The following is a 26,439-nucleotide window of genomic DNA, read 5'->3' on the forward strand; positions in this document are numbered from 1 at the left end:
TATAATTTTCCATATAGATTCTGTTCATTTTCATGAAGTTCACTGGGTTCAGAAGAGATCTTTAAAGATGCTGTCAAATTCTGGAATATCATCAGCCCTAGAAGAAGAAAGAAAAACCCACACAAACAACAATCATTTGGGAGAGGTAGATGAAAGGAATGACCAATCAAATTAATGACTGCATTTATATCTCAAAATTAATAAGTAAAATATTATTCGTTCATTCAATTAATTAAAGAATTTACATTCACATATTCATTTATTCGGTTCTTAATAGGGATATTAACATTCATTTGTAATTCTCAGTAGCACAAAATTATTTATGCTTATTTATATGAAATCTATTCATTAATCACAAAAAATGCTTCTCTATCATTTCTTCATCAATTTCAATTCTGTTCCCTCAACTTATGTTACCAATATAATTCACTACAGTGTCAACTGGTCTGAAATTGAAAATTGTGTTAGATTTCTTTGCAAAATGCCGGATGAGCTCCACATCATTGATATGCTAGTTTTAATTAAAATGCTTTAAAAAAATAAACAGTGCCTGTCTTATCAATAGATACATATTAGATCAAACATATGAATATTTTGGATGAGAAATACTCTTCACTATACCAGAGTCTATTCTCTAATGACAGCTTTTTGGTAAAAGCTACATTTAGAATTAACATGTTGCCTACCAGAATAAGGGATTTTTAAGGGCACAACAAATGAATAAAAAATTGTAATTTAAGTGGGAATTTAACTCACTCTGGTGATGTGTTGACAAAGAAGCCGCTGGGTCTTTGGGAATACTTTGAGAATGATCCTTGTTTCTGTGCAAGTAAATGTAAGATGAATCCACTATTACAATTAATGTCACTGGCATATGTGGACTAAACATATTTCTGATTTATAAGATCTTTGTGTCTGGGTGCATAGTATTTTTGTTATATATCTCCCTCTCTACAAACAAATCCTTGGCTCTTAAAATTATAAACATTAATATTCGATTATGATTTTTTTTTGCACATGGTCTTTACAGATTTATACTTTTAATTGTAGTGTTTCTTCCACCCCTCCTAAATTGAACAGTATGACATTACATATTAACGCCAAGGATTGATACTATCTTTTATTTCAAAAGGCCCTGCATGGAGACATTATGTTAAGATGAAAATACATATGATTTTAAAATGGTTTACTTCCCACATGCTTTTTGTTAAATTTTCACAGTACAGTTAATATGGAAAATCTTTGTAATGAAGTACTACGTTGTGATCATGCTCGCTGTGTTCGCAAACTGATACTCTCCTGCAGTTGGCACCTTAAGTTTGGCAGGCATCGAGTCATATCCCTCTTGCCTTAACCAGGCAAATTTTATAATTTATTTACAATATTAGTTGAAAAATGTGAATGCAACATACCTTTTGTAAGTAGTCTTGTTCTACAGCATCTAAACATGTCACCAAGGACATCTCATCAGGGCTTGTATTGCTTGCTGGACATGTAGTACGTGGCTTTGTGGTAGGAGTGACTGGATTGAAGCCTAGATTCCTGACAGCTTTACCATAAAGGAGTTTCAGAGGGGATCTCTCAGGTTGCCTTATTGAATGAATGAGAACAAATATATGACCCGCAATATCAAATTTTTAACTTTTTAACTTTTTAAAATGGTATCCATTTAGTTAGTTAATTGAGAAATTCTAACATTCAAATTAGTGACAAATATAATTAAAAAAAAATCAGTATTGACATTGATTTAAATGCAATCAGAATTTATACGTATAAGAGTAAAAGCTACCTTGTTCCAGGTTTCCCTGAAGAAGCAGGATTAGGAAGAGGTTTGGTCCAAGCAGTACTCAGCTGAGGCCTTGGTAAGGACTGGACTCCAAGCCCTCCTACAGGTCCATATGATCCTCTGAGAGTGTTATTGTAGGCAGGTCTCATAGATTGGTGTGAAGAATGACCTCTTCTAACCAGAGGGACATACTGATCGGCAGCATTGGAGGTATGACTATACTCCATGACTGGCATTGACAGGGTTGCACTGGATGCAGCAACAGCCGGTTTGCCTCTGCAGAGTATCCGCCCAGGTGGCACACTCACATTTGGAACTGACTGCTCCTGTATGGGACATGGCTGTCTTGGTGGCATATCTGTCCACAAATATCCTGGTGTTTGTTTTGGTGGGTAGTTTGGACATTCAGATGATTTGGCTGGAGGGCACAAATTCTCCTTCATGTTGTCACTGAGATCTTGGTGAAAGTCATCCTCAAGGTCACCCATATAGATGATGTCATCCATGTCATCTACATCATAGATATCATTCCCTCCAATATCAAAACAAGGAAGGTCATCCGGTCTTTTATCAAAGCCAAGAGATATTTCAGGGAGTTCTGTTAGGAGAAAAGAAAAAAAATCCTTGAAACAAAATCTACTCATTGATGGAATGAAGGAATACAATAATAATAATGATAATTATACATGATATATATACTTTATGTTTCTGAGGGCTTTACATTGTAATTAACTGCACAGATAAACCTTTGTTCAGAAGGTAAATCAAAATTCTAATCTTTCTCAAAGCCAAACATTCTTTTTTTTCACAGATAAGTATAGGTTGTATTAAAACGCTGACCATGTAAAAAAAAAAATGCTGGCACAGATCTGGTTGAAGATCATTTTAAATCAAATTTTCCCTTTTTGTTTTAACATTTTTAATTCATAAATATCTATGTATACATACCATCATTATCATTACCACCATAATCCTCCTCCACTTCACAAGACTCTTCAGACTGCAAATCAGTGAGTTCCATTTGCCTCTGATTCCTGTAGAAGTCCAAGTGTTCCCATCCAATGGCCCTCTGAGGCTCCTTTGGATTGGGTGTGACAGTGGTAGGAGGGGGCTTGCTGGTAGGCGTAGCAGCTGCTCTGTTCATGGCAGGAAGCAAGTTTCTTTTGGGTGTGTAGGCAAACTGATCTAGCTTTGGTAAGGGGGTAGGGGTCGAGTCACTGAACTGTGGATGGAAGCAATACAAAATACAAGGTAAAGACACAAGTAATATATTAATTGTTACCATATACATGTAGGCCTATATGTTACCATAAAGTTTCCCTGACATTGGTAAAGTTAATGAAATATGCCTAACCCTGATTTAACTTCTATTTATGTTACTTGCACAGTGAAAGTGAAAATATTCCTATTTTCCCAACCTTGACGATGATAAAGAATAGATTATCAAATTTCACAATGAAATTGCACGTAGTTGTGTCCTGTTACAAATTTTTTTAATGATGGAACATTGCTGTTTTGCTTCAGGTCAGTGTTTTTAACAAAAGCATTATAAAACAATGAACTTGATTTGCCATTGCCACATAAAAATTAATTGCAATTTTTTGTGTCCCTGAACTTTCTGCCTGAAGCTATACTTGCTCTAGGTTGAATGAGAGTAATTGATGCACAAGCAAAAAGTTTGCTTTATGCATATGCTTTTGGCAATGGCTTAATCATCAAGCAAGAGCTAGCAGCTAATTAGCAATTGCTGGAACTTACTAGCAAATGCATTTGATAGCAAGCAATTGCTCACTTTTATGCATATAGAATCATGCAAAGCCAATAAAAGACTAGCAAAAGCAATTTTTTATGCATTTGACCCATCTAAATTTGTAATCCAAATTTATTTTGCAGCATGTAAATTTTCTTACCTTCAAGCGTTTGATGTTAGGGGTGACAGTGATGTCACGTGCTCTCTGTCTCATCAGACCCAGGATACCATCAATACCATGAAGTCCTCTAGATCTAGATGGTGTGGTGGCAATGCTCTTGGGATCGTAGGAGTTCATACTGGTGTTTGAACCGGTTGTAGGTAACCCTTGATCAGGAGTCTGTAACCTCTTGGTGGATGGGGCTCTAGGTCTAGGAGGAGGTCTGACAGGGATGCCAAACTTACAGCAGTCATGGGCGCAGGTGTCCTTGTCTAAGCACCGATGGCTACAGGGCTTGCGGCTTCCATACGCTTCAAAATCTGTGATTTTAAGTTTATTTAGAAAAGGTGAGAAATCTTTAAATTATCCCATTATATTACCATATAAGGCACATGTTAACAAATGTTTGCTAGTGCCTCGACTGAAATATATCAGAGAAAGATTCAGGTACTCTTACTGTGGACCCCAAAGACAAGCCAAGCATCATTTTATTGGATTGTGATGTTGTAATGTCATCATGTTAATTTTTTCCAATAATAATCAAGCGTTGCTGCTATTACAGTCTAGTGGTGAATACCAGAAGAAATTACCAAACAGGTATTCTATTCACCAAACATAAAATTATTTTGTAATACTTTATGAACAGAAAAATGTTATATTCTCCTAATCTTGGATGAGTTTCATCAACAATGGTTGTCTAACAAGTCCAGTCTGACAACTATCCTTGATTTTGATTGGTTAAGAGAGAAGCACAAGCACTTACTATGGTACTGTTAGATAAAACATGTGATGAGTCTTTCATGAAACACTTCAGGAGAAGATACTTGGATTAGTATTTTTGTGCATACCCCCTCACCTTGTATACCATCATCAGATGGTGGTGAAGAAGAATCTGTGGTGGTGAACCTTTTTTGAGAATCCACCGTATCAGGTATACCAAGTAACTGGTTTCTATTCATAATAGGGCGTCCAGGTAGACCAGGTACCAGTCTTCTCACAGGGGGTTTCTTCTGAGTCAGTTGAGGGGGTGGAGTATCACTGTCTGCTGCTGCTCTAAGGTGCTTTGGTCCAGAGTAGAATGGAGTGTAGACACTCTGGACGTCAAGACCAACTACAAATGTTCAATAGAGGATAATTTCTTCTTTGAATCATACCTTTATTCTAACTAATAAAATGTTGCCCTTTTATGGATTGTTGATCCCTTGTAAATGACAGTCTTTTCTTTTTTTTATAATGGTCATATCCTTGCCTTTATGATTTCATTTCTGTTTGTTTCAATTCATCCCTTCTTATTCATGCTCTTTCTCTCTACCTTCCTCTCTTTCACAAATCTATTACTAACACATATGGATCTATTTCTTTGATGCCATTTCGTAAATTACATGTCCCAAGTCGTCAATGATTTCACTCAAATAACCCATCACCAGATCACCTCTGTGCACTTCAAATTGTACTTCCTAACTGCCTGATGAATATTCTGTTCCTCAAATTTCAATTTTGTGGATTAAATGTAATTTAGCCCTTTGGCTGGCAAAGGGTCAAAATTATAAATATACTACCCTTACCAAAGTCTTGACTTATGAGGTTAATACTGAGATCTTCTCCTTTCATAGCTCTCTTGACTTCTATCTTACGCATCCAAATACCAGACTGCAACAACTGGCTATCTCTGAAATTATGACATTCAAAACAAAAGTGGTTGTGCATTATTTTGATTATTACAAAATTTGTAGTAATACATTGTGCTCAAAAGTGAAAGGTAATAGAAATGTATCATAGATCAAGGAATCACACCATGCATATTTTTTTTGACATCTTAAGATTTTTTTAAAGAGTAGAATGGTGAAAATTAACCCTGTGTAGCACATTTTTTGAGCTCACATAATTTTTTTTTTTCTTGTGCAAAGACATTCACACTTACGCTATTCTTTGCTTGTAGACCACTTTGTTATTGGCATCTCCTATGAGTAAGATGACATTATGGTTTAGTTTAGTGGTCTGTTTCCCAGCGACCTTCTCATGGTTCTGAAGACATACTGTGATGTTGAGTTCTGCTTTCACAGGACTGTACTTTGAAATCTGAGTTGGGTCAAATACAATATGGCAGAATATAACTTATCTCTTCCTATACAACCACTAATAGCTATATCAACAAACTCGCTAAAGTAGGCATTTCTTTGATATGGTAAAAGCAATAAAATTGTCAATAGATATCATCTACTATTTTTCAAGGCTGATAACTAAAAGTGAATGCTTTCAAGCATCATTTCAGTTTCTATCCAGCCTTAATTTGATTTACAAGGTGGTCTACATAACATTTTCATTCTATTTTTTTCATTTAAGCATGTTTTTATGATTCTGTAGTACTTTTATATCATCAGCAGATTACAACATGTAAATTTGCTCAACTTTCAACAATATGGACTGAGGAGAAAGGAGAAGAGAGGCAAGAAATCATTTGCATTTTGTCAGTACTTAATCATCCAAACAACACCATTCTCCACTACTTGCTTAGTTCAACTTTTATAATGCAGTTAATGACACATTTGTTCATTATTATCATCAATGACAAACTGGAGGTAATCATCTGTGAATCTGGTTAAAAAAGAAAGTGACTGTAATACATGTATATGCTACATAATACCTATTGTTGAATTGTTATGAAATTGCATTAAGAACACCATTGTTTATGAAGTAGGGAAATGGTCTTAAGGCGTATGTTACTTGATTATTTTACAAATATGTTATAAAAGCAAGATAATATATGGAAGGTAATATACACCTGTTCAATGGAGACATCATACTTTGGAAGATGAGAGACTGCTTCTACTATCTGATTCCCAAATGGAGGATGGCGATTTACAATCTAGAAAATGCCAAATCAATCAAATCATACATGCAAATTATATCACATCCGATACACTTAAATCATTTGGTACTATCATGAATTATTTTTCATGATGCAGTTCTACTTCAATTTGCAGATATATGATAAAATAGCATCTTTCAATTTTGTACTGCAAAAATTTGTCATATTCTATGTAATTAGAACACCAGCCAACCAGGAAGCCCTAGAGTAGGGCAAATGGGAAGACAGGGTCTGGAAATAGGGATGTATATTTACATACAGATTTTTTTTACACAAAAATAGGAAACAGTGGCTGTAAAGGCTTGTCTTTTGACAAAAAGTTGGACTTTATTGTATGGGGACAGTTGGCAGCTATGGATTCACTGAAGTCTTAACAAACTCACCAATTCCAGTTCCCTGGGGTTCTTGTTCTCTAGCTTTTCGAAGGTGTCCAGACCAGCATGAACCAATGCATTGGACATGGTTGGACCTATCTTCTCAAGCTGTCTGGCTACATACTTGGAGTTCTCCCACAGCTTGGCTTGAATACACTTGGATGTGATTACAGCATTGAGCAAGGCTTTGAACTCTGTTCTGGTCATGAGATACTCGGTGAGACCTGACAATATAAGAACAATGATGACTTACTGCTCTTCTTTAAAAAAAAATGCATTAATTTCCAAAATCTAAAATTCCAATAGGTTTTGAACAAGAATGACCTGGTTCAAGTGTGTAATGGCTTAAACATGCATTTATCAAACTATGTGTCAGTTTACTTCAACTTCATCTTTCAAACAATTGACTTTATATTGTAACAAGTGGAATGCCTCTGACCGTATCACCTGTATCACGCGATTCAACATAGCAGCAGTGCTGACTTTGAAAACTACTATAACTCACACAAGATGTTCAGTGATACTTGGTTACTCTTATTTCCACGTTTTATGAATTAGACCAATACACTTACAGAGATAGGATGGTAATTCAACAAATACCCCCAATGCGGCCAAAGTTCATTGACCCTAAATGACCTTTGACCTTGATCATGTGACCTGAAACTTGCACAGGATGTTCAGTGATACTTGATTACTATTATGTCCAAGTTTCATGAATCAGATCCAAAAACTAAATGTTTTGATTGTAATTCAACAGATACCCCCAAATTGGCCAAAGTTAATTGACCCTAAATGACCTTTGACCTTAATCATGTGACGTGAAACTCATGCAGGATGTTTGGTGATACTTGATTAACTTTATGTCCAAGTTTAATGAACTAGGTTCATATATTTTCTAAGTTATGATGACATTTCAAAAACTTAACCTCAGGTTAAGATTTTGATGTTGATTCCCCCAACATGCTCTAAGTTCATTGACCCTAAATGACCTTTGACCTTGGTCATGTAACATGAAACTCTGCTAGGATGTTAAGTAATACTTGATTAACTTTATGGCCAAGTTTCATGAACAAGGTTTATATACTTTCTAAGTTGTGATGTCATTTCAAAAACTTAACCTTAGGTTAGGATTTGATGTTGACGCCGCCGCCGCCATCGCAAAAGCGGCGCCTATGGTCTCACTCTGCTATGCAGGTGAGACAAAAATCAGAAGTATCATCAGACTCCAAAATACTATATAAAAATATTAACAGACTAAGCAGGATGTATGCTCTATCAACAGAAAAGATGAAATGACCTAGATTCTGAAGTTGGAACAAAAGAGTATAATAATGTTGCCAAAATAAGCTCTTTCCAAGAAATATCAAACCTTGAGGTCATGAGATAAGAACTATAGCTTGACGAAAATACTATTGCCTTTTATCAGCTAAAATAGGAATTAATTGCTCACATCTAGTAAGTCTCTGGCCTGCTCTGAATATCTTATAGCAATCCTGATTGAGAGCAAACTCTTGGATAGGAATAGATCCTAAGGTGGCTTGGATCAAACTAGAAAAAAAATGAGAAAATCATAGTATAAAGACAAGATAAAGTTGAGCAACTAAGAAAAACAAGAAATTGTTCAACACATTAAAAAAAATCAATGTTGCTTGACAAACTTTCTAAAAGCTTGAAAAGTATGATAATAACAACAATTAAGTACCTACCTAGTCCTTTTCATTTCCTCCCTCTGACATAATGTTTGCTCAAACATTGCAACACTTCAACAGAAAGCTATTTTTTCTTTATAAATACCTCTACTGATAACTGCGTATCTTTAATGAAAAGATATTGAAGTTTTATAAATGAAGCTGACTATTATAAATTTTTTCTTGTTGAGTCCTGGAATGAAAATAAAAAAACCCAAGTTATATGATAACTGGTTGAATATATTTCTTGAAAAAAAACATTAGTATTGTCTTCCTTCTCTTTAGCAGAAATTTGAGGTTGAAATTAATCAGGTGGCATTTCACAAACGATTCAGTCTCACTAAAACTTGCAGTTCAATTACCATTTGCCAGTGGTATATAACGCAACACCATGTTTGTCAGACCATGCTCAGCATGTCTTTAAGTCAAACTTAAATCTTTGTTAAACAACCCATGTAAATCAAGTTCAATAATTGTACATACAATATAATTTCCTTCTTACCAATTGACTTTCATATCATTTGTCTTGATCTTTCCATTCATTGGGTAGCGGATAGTAACATGGTTCTTGTCTTTGTTCATTTTGTTCAAAACCTTCCTCTCATTCACTCTTAGCTGAACATCACTGAATTCCTTGCATTTTGATAGAAGTACCATCTATTAAGTTCAGAAATGAAAGAGATTTGGTTTTGTGTCAATTATGTTTCATAATATTTATTTTGCTCCCTATCAAAATGTCAGGATTTTTCTTCATTCGAAAAGAAACAAATATACATATTAAAGGCACTGAAAGAATTAGAACAGGAAACATTTTCCAAATACTGAGAATTACAATGACTACAATCTAGGTACAAATAGTCAAATTTAGACTAATCTGTCTGTCTGTCTCTCTCATTATCTTTACTTCTTATAATTAGCTATTTGATGGGAGAATCTTCTCCAGTCAGTAATTTTGATGGTTGTTTGTGTGTAATGGATCTAGAGACTCACCAAGTCTGCCACAGTCTCATTGCCAGTCAGTTTGGTGAACTGCTTCATAGTCTCAAAAGCTACACAGTACCTTGCCATCAATCTGCCTGTCTCTGTAAGATAAAACATAACAATGAGTGTATGTTGTCAAGTAGTGTGTAGATGCTTGATTTGTGTATCCATCTAATTCTTATTTATTGTACATTAGACTTAAGAATTTTTCTATTGAATCTGATTTTCTGTGCTAGTTCTTCTATTTGAAGTTGCTGAATATGAGAGTGTTGTACCAGCCAAATGAATTTTGCTTGTTGCCACATATTTGAATGTTCTTCTGAAACCATGACTAATTATTGAAAAGTAATCATGAATTGAAAATGGATGTGGTACATTCAATGATCATTGTACTATAGTCTACAAAGATTGCAACTATGGTAAAATATCAGACTTGAAAAGTTTATTTGGTGTTTTTTGTTAAATAGCTGCCTCATAACAAGAAGTAGTATACCTTGCAGGATGCAAATATAAGAATATTCAAGTCAAAAGTTCTCTACATCCTATGCAGCTAATATGAAGGAATGCAAAACTTATATTTACCAAGAGGCTTGAGTACTTTACTCCCTTGATCCATCTGTATAAGATTGATGCTAGCCAATGACGCCAGGTCTTTAGTGCACATTTCTTGTGAATAAATGTAAAAAAAAATACATTTCTCAAATCATGCTACATCTAAAGTACACAAAGCAACATGTGTTCTTAGAGGAAAAGTATTAGCCTATAGATACTTTATCAAATACTCCCTGTGGCTCTAGACCTATAGCAAAGTGATCAATTGTAGGATTTAAAAAATAGAATAAAATGTGGAAATCCCTCTGCTGCACAATTAATTCATACCACTCAAAAAAGACTTGAAAAAAAAAATAAATATAGGATTACAACTTAAAGTTCAGGTTATATGGATAAGGAAAACCTTAAAACACATTACTGAAATCCCAATGACTTCCTAGTCCACTCTGGACATACATGACCACATAGATTATACATATTTATATATAAACTTTATACAAAACAAAAAAAACCCCAATAATTTCAATTATGATAGTATTTTGAAAATCAAAATATGGGATTGCTAACCCCCAAAATTACATTAAAGAAACAGAGTGAGTATGCATTATGTCATTGAATGGTTTTCAGTGAAATGTATGGGAGTTTTCTCCCTGACTATCTTTTCATCACTATCAAAAATTGTGATTATACCTTTCAGTTTCTTTTCTAACTCTATCTGTGTGAGTCCTTTTGGAAGACCATAGTGTGTGGGGTTCTTCTGGATGCGTATGTAGAGGAAGGTAGACTTGAGCCACTCCAAGGCAATGTCCATGTTGTTAATGGTATGTAGGACTATCTCAGCATTCAAGTGCTCTATCAAATGGTTGTGAAGACTGGAGAAAGACAGATTTAGAGAGGGAGAAAAAAAGTGAGAGAGAGAGAAGAAGAAAGAAACAAGGAAAGAAAGAGAAAGAAAGTGGGATAAAAAAGAGAGGTAAAGAAAAGACAGAAAAACAGAGATGAAGAAAGTCAGTGAAAGAGAGAATGTAGAGGGTGGAATATTTTGTAGGGTGGAAGGAGATCCATTTTAACAAAAGATGGAGAGTTAGACACTGCAGAGGAAAATGACGAAAACTAAGGAGGCAAGAAAGGCTATATAAAAAAAACATGAAGGGCCAGGGATAATTAGGAAAGAACATTTATCTTTTAGAAAGATAATTCAATCATGATTTTAAAATACTAAAAATATCAGAAGATGATTTTTTTCTTAAATTTAGATTGCATCACAGTAGACTATTAGAAGAAAAAAAAATATATTTACCTGCTCTCTATTTCTTCAGTTCCATTCAGGAGATTGTCATATTTCATCTGTAAATAATGACAAAATAATTGATAAAATATTGTGAAGAAAATATAATCTCTGAGGATTCCACAAAGATATTTCTCTTTGGTTCAATTAGTTTTTGATATTTATTTTTTGGAGTGCTATTTTTTGTATCGCTCATCTCCGTTTTAGTATGGAATGTGACATGCAAGTTATATCAAATTACTTTTGTATTCTATCAGCCATGCTTGTTTTTAAGTGAGGATTGAACTGAAAATGGAATAAATCTAATAACATCAAATCAATGGTCTTCACAATGAATCCTGCACTATTACATGAAGTTTTTTGTCTTTCCTACTTTGTTTTAAACATGGTTCTTATAATCTCTTCAAAGGGCCACATGAAAGTGGTAGAGATTTAAAATTATTGAAGTAGTATTGCCAACCTTTGTCTTATGTTTAGTCATGATAACTGCAGTGGCTGTGGTATCAAACTGTGGTCTTCCAGCTCTTCCAATCATCTGTAGGATCTGTGTCTCACTGTATTCTGTATACATCCCACAGGCATAGTGCTGAGTTGACTTGACAACTACAAGGTGAGCGGGTAGGTTTACACCCATTGCAAGGGTACTTGTGGCCACTGCAAGTAAGTGATTTAGAAACAACTAATTAGTGAAGTTTGTGTTTGACTGCAAGGTACTAAGAAATGTTCAACATTTTAGGTCCAAGGGGATTCATCAAAATACAAAGGGCTAATAGTTTGAACAGTGGTTTCTACTTTCATGTTTTTCCCAGATGCATGTGTAAACAATTCTAGTTTTGTTCATATCTGCTTCAGATATACCAGACCAATAGAATGAAGAGTGGTACTAAACTTGAACTATTATAACAAATATAACAATTAGTAAAGTACATCCTAATGATTTAGGAGAAAATTTAAACAAAAAGTGAAAACAGTGGTACGTAATTTTATATCTACTGCAGATATGAAGTATGTTACAAATGCATAGTGAGAATAGTACTGCCAAGTTTTATATCTACTGCAGATATGAAATATGTTACAAATGCATAGTGAGAACAGCAGTGCGTAGTGTTATATCTACTTCAGATATGAAATATGTTACAAATGCATAGTGAGAACAGCAGTGCCTAGTTTTATATCTACTGCAGATATGAAATATGTTACAAATGCATAGTGAGAACAGCAGTGCCTAGTTTTATATCTACTTCAGATATGAAATATGTTACAAATGCATAGTGAGAACAGCAGTGCCTAGTTTTATATCTACTACAGATATGAAATATGCTATAAATGCATAGAGAACAGAAGTGCCTAGTTTTCTATCTACTGCAGATATGAAAGATGTTACAAATGCATAGTGAGAACAGCAGTGCCTAGTTTTATATCTACTGCAGATATGAAAGATGTTACAAATGCATAGTGAGAATAGAAGTGCCAAGTTTTATATCTACTTCAGATATGAAATATGTTACAAATGCAGTGAGAATAGCAGTGCGTAGTTTTATATCTACTTCAGATATGAAATATGTTACAAATGCATAGTGAGAATAGTACTGCCAAGTTTTATATCTACTGCAGATATGAAATATGTTACAAATTCATAGTGAGAATAGCAGTGCGTAGTTTAATATCTACTGCAGATATGAAAGATGTTACAAATGCATAGTGAGAACAGCAGTGCCTAGTTTTATATCTACTGCAGATATGAAATATGTTATAAATGCATAGAGAACAGCAGTGCCTAGTTTTCTATCTACTGCAGATCTGAAAGATGTTATAAATGCATAGTGAGAACAGCAGTGCCTAGTTTTATATCTACTGCAGATATGAAAGATGTTACAAATGCATAGTGAGAATAGAAGTGCCAAGTTTTATATCTACTTCAGATATGAAATATGTTACAAATGCAGTGAGAATAGCAGTGCGTAGTTTTATATCTACTTCAGATATGAAATATGTTACAAATGCATAGTGAGAATAGTACTGCCAAGTTTTATATCTATTGCAGATATGAAATATGTTACAAATGCATAGTGAGAATAGCAGTGCGTAGTTTAATATCTACTGCAGATATGAAAGATGTTACAAATGCATAGTGAGAACAGCAGTGCCTAGTTTTATATCTACTGCAGATATGAAATATGTTATAAATGCATAGAGAACAGCAGTGCCTAGTTTTCTATCTACTGCAGATCTGAAAGATGTTATAAATGCATAGTGAGAACAGCAGTGCCTAGTTTTATATCTACTGCAGATATGAAAGATGTTACAAATGCATAGTGAGAATAGAAGTGCCAAGTTTTATATCTACTTCAGATATGAAATATGTTACAAATGCAGTGAGAATAGCAGTGCGTAGTTTTATATCTACTTCAGATATGAAATATGTTACAAATGCATAGTGAGAATAGTACTGCCAAGTTTTATATCTACTGCAGATATGAAATATGTTACAAATGCATAGTGAGAATAGCAGTGCGTAGTTTAATATCTACTGCAGATATGAAAGATGTTACAAATGCATAGTGAGAACAGCAGTGCCTAGTTTTATATCTACTGCAGATATGAAATATGTTATAAATGCATAGAGAACAGCAGTGCCTAGTTTTCTATCTACTGCAGATCTGAAAGATGTTATAAATGCATAGTGAGAACAGCAGTGCCTAGTTTTATATCTACTGCAGATATGAAAGATGTTACAAATGCATAGTGAGAATAGAAGTGCCAAGTTTTATATCTACTTCAGATATGAAATATGTTACAAATGCAGTGAGAATAGCAGTGCGTAGTTTTATATCTACTTCAGATATGAAATATGTTACAAATGCATAGTGAGAATAGTACTGCCAAGTTTTATATCTATTGCAGATATGAAATATGTTACAAATGCATAGTGAGAATAGCAGTGCGTAGTTTAATATCTACTGCAGATATGAAAGATGTTACAAATGCATAGTGAGAACAGCAGTGCCTAGTTTTATATCTACTGCAGATATGAAATATGTTATAAATGCATAGAGAACAGCAGTGCCTAGTTTTCTATCTACTGCAGATCTGAAAGATGTTATAAATGCATAGTGAGAACAGCAGTGCCTAGTTTTATATCTACTGCAGATATGAAAGATGTTACAAATGCATAGTGAGAATAGAAGTGCCAAGTTTTATATCTACTTCAGATATGAAATATGTTACAAATGCAGTGAGAATAGCAGTGCGTAGTTTTATATCTACTTCAGATATGAAATATGTTACAAATGCATAGTGAGAATAGTACTGCCAAGTTTTATATCTACTGCAGATATGAAATATGTTACAAATGCATAGTGAGAATAGCAGTGCGTAGTTTAATATCTACTGCAGATATGAAAGATGTTACAAATGCATAGTGAGAACAGCAGTGCCTAGTTTTATATCTACTGCAGATATGAAATATGTTATAAATGCATAGAGAACAGCAGTGCCTAGTTTTCTATCTACTGCAGATCTGAAAGATGTTATAAATGCATAGTGAGAACAGCAGTGCCTAGTTTTATATCTACTGCAGATATGAAAGATGTTACAAATGCATAGTGAGAATAGAAGTGCCAAGTTTTATATCTACTTCAGTTATGAAATATGTTACAAATGCAGTGAGAATAGCAGTGCGTAGTTTTATATCTACTTCAGATATGAAATATGTTACAAATGCATAGTGAGAATAGTACTGCCAAGTTTTATATCTACTGCAGATATGAAAGATGTTACAAATGCATAGTGAGAACAGCAGTGCCTAGTTTTATATCTACTGCAGATATGAAATATGTTATAAATGCATAGAGAACAGCAGTGCCTAGTTTTCTATCTACTGCAGATCTGAAAGATGTTATAAATGCATAGTGAGAACAGCAGTGCCTAGTTTTATATCTACTGCAGATATGAAAGATGTTACAAATGCATAGTGAGAATAGAAGTGCCAAGTTTTATATCTACTTCAGTTATGAAATATGTTACAAATGCAGTGAGAATAGCAGTGCGTAGTTTTATATCTACTTCAGATATGAAATATGTTACAAATGCATAGTGAGAATAGTACTGCCAAGTTTTATATCTACTGCAGATATGAAATATGTTACAAATGCATAGTGAGAATAGCAGTGCGTAGTTTTATATCTACTGCAGATATGAAAGATGTTACAAATGCATAGTGAGAATAGCAGTGCCTAGTTTTATATCTACTGCAGATATGAAAGATGTTACAAATGCAGTGAGAATAGCAGTGCCTAGTTTTATATCTACTGCAGATATGAAATATGTTACAAATGCAGTGAGAATAGCAGTGCGTAGTTTTATATCTACTTCAGATATGAAATATGTTACAAATGCAGTGAGAATAGTAGTGCGTAGTTTTATATCTACTTCAGATATGAAAGATGTTACAAATGCATAGTGAGAATAGAAGTGCCAAGTTTTATATCTACTTCAGATATGAAATATGTTACAAATGCAGTGAGAATAGCAGTGCGTAATTTTATATCTACTGCAGATATGAAATATGTTATAAATGCATAGAGAACAGCAGTGCCTAGTTTTATATCTACTGCAGATATGAAAGATGTTATTAATGCATAGTGAGAACAGCAGTGCCTAGTTTTATATCTACTGCAGATATGAAAGATGTTACAAATGCATAGTGAGAATAGAAGTGCCAAGTCTTATATCTACTTCAGATATGAAATATGTTACAAATGCAGTGAGAATAGCAGTGCGTAGTTTTATATCTACTTCAGATATGAAATATGTTACAAATGCATAGTGAGAACAGCAGTGCGTAGTTTTATATCTACTGCAGATATGAAAGATGTTACAAATGCATAGTGAGAACAGCAGTGCCAAGTTTTATATCTACTTCAGATATGAAATATGTTACAAATGCAGTGAGAATAGCAGTGCCAAGTTTTATATCTACTGCAGATATGAAAGATGTTACAAATGCATAGTGAGAATAGCAGTGCCTAGTTTTATATCTACTGCAGATATGAAAGATGTTACAAATGCATAGTGAGAATAGAAGTGCCAAGTTTTATATCTACTTCAGATATGAAATATGTTACAAATGCAGTGAGAATAGCAGTGCGTAGTTTTATATCTACTTCAGATATGAAAATGTTATAAATGCATAGAGAACAGCAGTGCCTAGTTTTCTATCTACTGCAGATATGAAAGATGTTACAAATGCATAGTGAGAATAGCAGTGCCTAGTTTTATATCTACTGCAGATATGAAATATGTTACAAATGCATAGTGAGAATAGCAGTGCCTAGTTTTATATCTACTGCAGATATGAAAGATGTTACAAATGCATAGTGAGAATAGAAGTGCCAAGTTTTATATCTACTTCAGATATGAAATATGTTATAAATGCATAGAGAACAGCAGTGCGTAGTTTTATATCTACTTCAGATATGAAATATGTTACAAATGCATAGTGAGAACAGCAGTGCGTAGTTTTATATCTACTGCAGATATGAAAGATGTTACAAATGCATAGTGAGAACAGCAGTGCGTAGTTTTATATCTACTTCAGATATGAAAATGTTATAAATGCATAGAGAACAGCAGTGCCTAGTTTTCTATCTACTGCAGATATGAAAGATGTTACAAATGCATAGTGAGAACAGCAGTGCCTAGTTTTCTATCTACTGCAGATCTGAAAGATGTTATAAATGCATAGTGAGAACAGCAGTGCCTAGTTTTATATCTACTGCAGATATGAAAGATGTTACAAATGCATAGTGAGAATAGCAGTGCCTAGTTTTATATCTACTGCAGATATGAAAGATGTTACAAATGCAGTGAGAATAGCAGTGCCTAGTTTTATATCTACTGCAGATATGAAAGATGTTACAAATGCATAGTGAGAATAGTACTGCCAAGTTTTATATCTACTGCAGATATGAAATATGTTACAAATGCATAGTGAGAATAGCAGTGCCTAGTTTTATATCTACTGCAGATATGAAAGATGTTACAAATGCATAGTGAGAATAGCAGTGCCTAGTTTTATATCTACTGCAGATATGAAATATGTTATAAATGCATAGAGAACAGCAGTGCCTAGTTTTCTATCTACTGCAGATCTGAAAGATGTTATAAATGCATAGTGAGAACAGCAGTGCCTAGTTTTATATCTACTGCAGATATGAAAGATGTTACAAATGCATAGTGAGAATAGAAGTGCCAAGTTTTATATCTACTTCAGTTATGAAATATGTTACAAATGCAGTGAGAATAGCAGTGCGTAGTTTTATATCTACTTCAGATATGAAATATGTTACAAATGCAGTGAGAATAGCAGTGCGTAGTTTTATATCTACTGCAGATATGAAATATGTTACAAATGCAGTGAGAATAGCAGTGCGTAGTTTTATATCTACTTCAGATATGAAATATGTTACAAATGCAGTGAGAATAGCAGTGCGTAGTTTTATATCTACTTCAGATATGAAATATGTTACAAATGCAGTGAGAATAGTAGTGCGTAGTTTTATATCTACTTCAGATATGAAAGATGTTACAAATGCATAGTGAGAATAGAAGTGCCAAGTTTTATATCTACTTCAGATATGAAATATGTTACAAATGCAGTGAGAATAGCAGTGCGTAGTTTTATATCTACTTCAGATATGAAATATGTTATAAATGCATAGAGAACAGCAGTGCCTAGTTTTATATCTACTGCAGATATGAAAGATGTTATTAATGCATAGTGAGAACAGCAGTGCCTAGTTTTATATCTACTGCAGATATGAAAGATGTTACAAATGCATAGTGAGAATAGAAGTGCCAAGTCTTATATCTACTTCAGATATGAAATATGTTACAAATGCAGTGAGAATAGCAGTGCGTAGTTTTATATCTACTTCAGATATGAAATATGTTACAAATGCATAGTGAGAACAGCAGTGCGTAGTTTTATATCTACTGCAGATATGAAAGATGTTACAAATGCATAGTGAGAACAGCAGTGCCAAGTTTTATATCTACTTCAGATATGAAATATGTTACAAATGCAGTGAGAATAGCAGTGCCAAGTTTTATATCTACTTCAGATATGAAAGATGTTACAAATGCATAGTGAGAACAGCAGTGCCTAGTTTTATATCTACTGCAGATATGAAAGATGTTACAAATGCATAGTGAGAATAGAAGTGCCAAGTTTTATATCTACTTCAGATATGAAATATGTTACAAATGCAGTGAGAATAGCAGTGCGTAGTTTTATATCTACTTCAGATATGAAAATGTTATAAATGCATAGAGAACAGCAGTGCCTAGTTTTCTATCTACTGCAGATATGAAAGATGTTATAAATGCATAGTGAGAACAGCAGTGCCTAGTTTTATATCTACTGCAGATATGAAAGATGTTACAAATGCATAGTGAGAATAGAAGTGCCAAGTTTTATATCTACTTCAGATATGAAATATGTTACAAATGCAGTGAGAATAGCAGTGCGTAGTTTTATATCTACGTCAGATATGAAATATGTTACAAATGCAATGAGAATAGCAGTGCGTAGTTTTATATCTACTGCAGATATGAAATATGTTACAAATGCAGTGAGAATAGCAGTGCGTAGTTTTATATCTACTTCAGATATGAAATATGTTACAAATGCAGTGAGAATAGCAGTGCGTAGTTTTATATTTACTTCAGATATGAAATATGTTACAAATGCAGTGAGAATAGCAGTGCGTAGTTTTATATCTACTTCAGATATGAAATATGTTACAAATGCAGTGAGAATAGCAGTGCCTAGTTTTATATCTACTGCAGATATGAAAGATGTTACAAATGCAGTGAGAATAGCAGTGCGTAGTTTTATATCTACTGCAGATATGAAATATGTTACAAATGCATAGTGAGAATAGCAGTGCCTAGTTTTATATCTACTGCAGATATGAAAGATGTTACAAATGCATAGTGAGAATAGCAGTGCCTAGTTTTATATCTACTGCAGATATGAAAGATGTTACAAATGCATAGTGAGAATAGCAGTGCCAAGTTTTATATCTACTGCAGATATGAAAGATGTTACAAATGCAGTGAGAATAGCAGTGCGTAGTTTTATATCTACTTCAGATATGATATATCTTACAAATGCAGTGAGAATAGCATTGTGTAGTTTTATATCTACTGCAGATATGAAATATGTTATAAATGCATAGTGAGAATAGCAGTGCGTAGTTTTATATCTACTGCAGATATGAAAGATGTTACAAATGCAAAATGAGAATAATGTATTCTGGTGCCAAACTATTGAATTTGGTTTTATTGCTGAAATGGGAAGAGCATGTCATGAATGTTCTGGTACCATTCTCGAACCTGAATGTGACGTCTTTATGACATAATAAGCAAAAACATTCCCACATGCTTTAGCACATAGACACGTCCTTAATCTGGGAACAAGGCGCTTCTCTTTTGATGTGTGTGCTCGCATAGACCGATTTGTGCTAGCAGCCTTTCTGCGGTCACTGGATCAGCGGATCGTGCATTTTTCTTCCCGAAAAAAGGGCATAAGGTATTTCTTCTTGAGATAAGAATGCGTTATGAATGTTTTGAATAAAACAAACAAAATATCAATGAAGAAAACATTGTTTATCAGAAAGTATGAGAATTAGGATAGAAAATAATAAAACCGTCAGCTTAAAGCACAAAATAAGTTCAAAACATAATTTGCGTTTTCCCTAAAATGCACTTTTTGCAAATGTGCGCGTTAACGGCCTTTCTGCGGGAAGGCGACAATATCTACTGCAGATATGAAAGAAGTTAAAAATGTACAGTGTGAAAAGCAGTGCTTAGTTTTATACCTACTGCAGATATAAAAAATCTTACAAATGCAGTGTGAACAGCACTATATTGAAAACAGTATCATTGTGGAGTGAGAAATAGTGATTAGCTTACTGAGTACAGGTAGATCCCCTTGTAAGAACATCTCTTCAATTGCCTTCCTGTCTTGGAGGTCCAGTCCAGCATGGTGATATCCTACTCCATTCATTACAAGATCTATCAAACAGAATATTGTCCTAATCACATTGTGTGGTGCAATTTTCGTGCCATTATTGTAAACAGCATAAATTCTGTCTTTGTTATTGATAATTCATGTAATAAGTACAAAATAATAGGTTTTTACTACACTTGTTAAAGCTCTGGCACAGGTTTTTGTTAAGGACTTATCTATAGTGTAAAATAATATTCTTTTACAGAAACATAATTGATTGATTTTAAATTATCTACACATTGAAAATTTATTATATTTTTCCAACTTTGATTGTAAAAGAATATATTCATCATTAAGATTATTCCAGAATGTCAAGTAACAATGAAGTCCCGTTAGAATATATCAACCTATCAGAAATACGCAAATGCAGATGTTCAAGTTAAATTATTAAGCTAACTTAATTCTGTCTTTCTAATTTTATCATCCACGTTTCTGTTGCAACCGGTACTGTTTTAACACACCTCTGAGCTTGGAATCTCTGATCCTATTATTGTACATCTGTAGTCTCTGTCTGCATTGTGCATTCAAGATGAATCTAGCTTCTTTCACCAGGATAGAAGCAGCCTGTTCTACAGCCTTCCTAGTAGCACAGAACTAAAAATAAGTAAACATAAATTAGTAATATGTTCATTTGAACTTATGATGGAAAGAAAAAAAATGAGCTGATATATGAAGTGCTGGCATATTGTTGTTGTTTTAAAACCTTGTATCTTAAAATTTGACAATTTTTAGGACAGCTCAGGATAATCGTGATTTAGAGTTGGGACATAGCTAGCAGCCTTCTTTTGCCAATAAAGAGTTCTCTCCAGGAATGTAGAGACTGTTGTTTGACAATAAGTTGTTGTCAACACTGCTTTAATTCTAAAATGTAGCTGTTCTGAGCTGCCCTCAAAATATTTGAATTTAGAGATACTAGGTTCTTTCGAACACCCAAGTTATACAGACATATTGGTGGTGATGAGAGTAGTTGTGATTGCAGTGGAGCGTTTCATGAAAGGACTTGTTGGACATTTGGAAGTCCTGTTTTATCACTTACCATAGTAACAGTGCTTCTCAGCAAATAAGAATCAAGAAAATTTGTAAGATCTGACCACTTTCCAGACCAAATTGAATTAAATCAGCAAAGGAACTCCAATAATGGCATTTTGAGTCATTTTGGAACTTGACAATTGAGGAAAACAGTATTAAATTGTACAGTGAAAAGTGATTGTCTTAAGTTCTTACCACAAGAGAAGGTTTGTTTTCTGAATAGGTCTGGATGACTCCACTCAGCTTGTAGTTTAGAGATAGATCAAACTTAAACTCTGAGAAGTTTTCAGAGCAGGGGTACCCAAGCACAACCTTACGAAGCTTCACTGGTCTGTGGTTGTCATCAAACCTAAAATGGGGAAAAAATGAACAAACATCTACACACACAGCATATTTTGTTTTTGTAACATGTATTGTGTGTTTATGGACCTGTCTTTAAATGGGAAGATCATGTGTCTGCTACACAAACTGATCAGCAAATGAAGATGACAATGCATAAATACTTCATATTCTCTTATTATTACTTATGAAATGAAACAGAAAATTGAGCAGTAGTGATTTTACATATAGTGATGCTATTTTGTTGAAAGAGTTTAAAACATAATTGAGGATTTGATTGAAACATTCTATAAAAAGGAAGGACCGTTTTTTGTTCTGTGGTTGAATTTTGAAATGCATGTGTTAAAGGAACACTATGAAAATCTCAGTCTGTGTTTATATACTCACTTGTGATAGACAGCTGTGTTATTTCCAAATCCAAGCCATTCAGCAATCTGAAAGAAAAAAATGCATGCATCAATTTATGTTGTGTGTGAAAATTGCTACAATTACTTTTCCTATATTCCCCTCTCCTCACCAAACCAAAAGGGGGAAAAGAAAAGCGTCAAAAATTTTATCTGTGCAGTCATTCTGTCTTGGGATTGTTGTTACCATTTTTTTTTCTAAATTAATATCGCAATCATTTACTGACCACTAAATATTCAATATTTTGCCATTTAGATTATTCATCCTACACATAGAAGCTACCATGGTGTTTTTAAAATACTTACATCCTTGATGTTTGGTATGGTAGCAGAGACTGCAAGGAAACGTAATCCTGAGCCACTGCTCTGATCCTCAGATGCTGAGTTTGTCTGATGGTCAGGTAGTGAGGCTTGGACAGTCTTCATCCTACTGATAACAGCCTCCACAGTAGCCCCTCTGGTTTCTTCATTCAATGAATGCACCTGGAGGATAAAGGGATAGGGAATGTGAAATGATAAGCATGGTTATGATATATTCAGTGGGGGAAGCAAGGGGTGGGGGTGCAAGAACTTAAGTGGATAAATAAATAATATGAACAAATAAATGATAGCCATAGATAAAATGAATGGATGGGGAAATGATAATAAAAAATATTGCCAATTTTCATTTTTAATGAGGTAGCAAAGGAGTGGCAAGAAGTACAATAAATGAAAAAAAATATATAACCAAAATAAATAGGGAAATACTGATAAAAGAGTAAAAATTATTGCCAATTTTCACAAGATCCACTAAAGGCCAACCCTTGATTTCAATTTTCAAATGGATACATTCTGTCAGGTTTAATAGTAGTAATAATAATATAGGGTATTTATATTGCGCACATATCTACCTTGTTAGGTGCTCAAGGCGCTCCTATATTACCCGGCTAAGCTAGGCGTTCACAGCGCACACAGCTTCTTGAGGAATAACTTCTTACTGGTACCCATTTAAAAGGTTTAAAAGGGCAAGTCCACCCCAACATAAAATTGATATGAATAAAAAGAGAAAAGAATCAAACAATAAAGCAAATCACTCACTTCATCGATGAGGAACAGTTTGACAAGTTGAACCAAAGAATGATTGTCTCTCCATTTCCTTGTCATGCTATCCCATTTCTCCTACGGAAATGAAACACATTCAAATGGTAAATGATAACACTAAAGATTAGGGGGATGTCTAAGAAAGAGTTACAATTGACTGATATCAAACTTAATGCATTTCAAAAAGATGACTTTAAAACTAAACTCGATTTATTATAAGTTTGATTTGAATGTAATCCATATGGGTCACATGATTATCAGTTGAACATGTCATTTAAAATGGATACATATTGTCATTTAATGTGATGATTAATTCAAGATGATTATAAGAAAGAAACAGGTGAGATGGTAATCTAATGTAATATCAATCGAGAGCTATTCCTTTTTTATGTTCGCAGTGGTGATACTCATCAGTTGAATATAATTGTAGTATAACAGATATATTTTCGAAGCAATTCAATAGCTACATTAATTTTCTTCTATTGACCTTTTCTATCATTATAAAAGAAAAGTTTTTATTGCTCAAAGAGATGAATGGGAAGAGGGTGATTTCAAGGTCTGATATGAAAGCTGGCTGAACTGACTTTAATGGCTAATGAGCTATCAGTAACTTGATTGAAATTTTGAAAGCCCTCTTAGACTCTTAATACTAGCACTTGTACTTGAATTAACCCCATACATTGCACAAAATCCAAACTAAAGAAACAAACCGGAGTGGTGAAAATGATATTGACAGCTTGTAGCTGATAGAAGTCTTCAATGTCAGTGTCTCCTGTCAACTCTTGACATTTTAATCCCAGCGGTTCAAACTTCTCCTTCCATTCATCACATCGCTGGCTGCATAAAACCTTGATGGGAGCCACTAGAGCAGATGAGAGATGGTTTGAAAGAGAAAAGATGGATTATAATAAACAAATCATTGAACAATAGATATTTTGTATAAATTAATCTAATTCTCAAATTGTCTTACATCACCATTTTGTCTAATTGCCACTTGGTCTACACTACATTTGGTATAATACTCACTGGCCTGTGTCTGCACTTGAGTTTAATTTAAGCTCTGGTTTAGTTGTGATTCAACTACAGATAGGCAATTGGCATAAATCTCTTATTATAGTATTTAAATTTTGAATTTGTTAGCACAATTGGTGATCATCATTCACGACTGTCTGGGAATAATAATTAAATTGTACTTTTTTTAAAACATACAATGTAATATATATTTTTTTTATACATTTTTTACTTGCCATAATTTTGGCAGAGTTAGACCATGGCCTAAGTTAAACCTTCAGAATAAAGGCCAATTATTCTCATTCCATTTAGTCTAATGACAAATTAGTCTCATTTCCATTTGGTTTATTTATTATTTTTGATTTTGTGAAATAACATTTTGTTCATAAACATTACATTTTATTTAACCATACAGACAAAAAGAGACAAATAGGGCTAAATGCCAACAAAACCAAATTGTGAAGTAGACCAACTGGTTGTAGACAAAGTAAGATTAGACCATGTTGGATGAGACTAAATGAAAAGTACATGAAGTGGATATAGACGAAATGGTTTTTTACTCAATACATTAAACCTTGTAGCTAGAATCTTTGAACAAAGAACAACTTCATTTATTCCTTTGATTTCTGTTCCTTTGGTCTGTTTTTCTGGCTTATTTTCTTTTAAAACAAATTTATTGACTTCTGTAATCATACCCTTCTATCTTATATTTAGAATTTATTATATACTTTGGCAATATCCTGAAGAAGCATTATGGGTGAAATATTGATATCAAATGTTGTTAATGCAGTTTTTATTGATACTTGTGTTTTTTTCTATAACATTTCTCAATGAACCACACCAATACACAACTACAGCAATGTGGTTGCCCATTTGCATCAAACCTACCACTATTTTTACTTTGCTATTGTTGATAACTTCAATGGAAAACTTCTTTTGATTGGCTGTTAGGCAATGTAAGCATGGTATCATCCATGGCAAAGTTGCCACCAGTGCTAAGTTTCATAGAACGAGAGGAAGTCTCTATTATGGCAACTTACTATATACCACTTTAGTCCTATTATCATAACCTCCTTGAGAGATCAACAGTCTGAGAATGGCTAGCTCAAAGAGGACTGTCTTTCCTGATCCTGTTGGAGCACTCACAACTAGAGGTTTATCAGTATATAATATCTACAAGTAAAAACAACAGAATTAATGACATCTAATTTTATTTATATTTAATTATTACCTTATTCATTGTGTTGCTTAAATACTAAAACATGAAAAGGTTTTCTGGTAATGGAAGAAACTACCAATAATATTATTAGCATACATCTTCTTCTATACAACTAGTGTATAGATTAATATCAACATAATTGATCTAACCTATTGGAAAAGAAACCTGAATCTAATCAGATTAACTATTCAGAGTGATGAATTTTCACTTGTTTTAGCAGAAAACTTATCACAATGTCAAGAAATAGCACAAAGATAGACAAGGAATACAGTAAAAAATGTAGCTTACATCATCAAGAACTTGTGATTGCACAAAGTTGAAGTATGAGAATGAGAAGATGGATCTGTACTGATCAGCTGATAAGAGTTTGATATTAAGGAGGTACAACATACAAGAGTGGATCATGAATTATTCAATACTCACAGAATGTCTAACATATTTCTAAGTTGGGCATTGTTTGTTTAGAAGAGAGATACCGAGGCACAATGACATATACTAAATATCAAATTAGAAAGAGTTAAACATGAGAAAGGAAAAGAGACTCAAATATATTGCTTTGAATACTAATAAATAACAATAATAAATACTTGAGTGTGATTTTTTCAAAAGCACCAGAAGCTGATAGAGAACATATCTGAAGATATTATTGATCCATTATGCTCTACGAAAAGGATACGTATTTCTTCGATGGAACGCAGGCATTTAGCCCCTCTCTTTGTTCCTCCAGGAGTTTGTAAGGCTTGAAATGAAATAACACACAAAAAATACTAGATCTGTGATCCTTAGTTATAAACCATTTTACCATATTCATATGAACAATGAAGACTTCAATG

General features: G+C 33.7%; 1 protein-coding gene across 1 annotated transcript; it reads right to left on the reverse strand.

The window, feature by feature from the left end:
* LOC121406958 (probable ATP-dependent DNA helicase HFM1) lies at positions 1-25,996 on the reverse strand. Its single transcript, XM_041597831.1, has 27 exons — positions 25,895-25,996; positions 25,428-25,560; positions 24,087-24,238; positions 23,374-23,454; positions 22,603-22,779; positions 22,280-22,326; positions 21,749-21,902; positions 20,986-21,118; positions 20,428-20,529; positions 11,909-12,102; positions 11,461-11,507; positions 10,851-11,032; positions 10,191-10,274; positions 9,618-9,709; positions 9,130-9,284; positions 8,390-8,487; positions 6,949-7,163; positions 6,479-6,562; positions 5,618-5,775; positions 5,262-5,365; positions 4,553-4,807; positions 3,697-4,016; positions 2,735-3,008; positions 1,790-2,384; positions 1,413-1,590; positions 757-821; positions 1-97 (listed from the first exon to the last, which is right to left on the reverse strand). The coding sequence occupies exons 1-27, from the start codon at positions 25,994-25,996 to the stop codon at positions 49-51; spliced, it is 4,230 nt and encodes a 1,409-aa protein (XP_041453765.1). The 3' UTR covers positions 1-48.
* Between the last annotated feature and the right edge of the window lie 443 nt (positions 25,997-26,439).

The sequence above is a fragment of the Lytechinus variegatus genome, chromosome 2 (genome assembly GCF_018143015.1).
Source record: "Lytechinus variegatus isolate NC3 chromosome 2, Lvar_3.0, whole genome shotgun sequence".
In the NCBI taxonomy this organism is placed as follows: Eukaryota; Metazoa; Echinodermata; class Echinoidea; order Temnopleuroida; family Toxopneustidae; genus Lytechinus; species Lytechinus variegatus.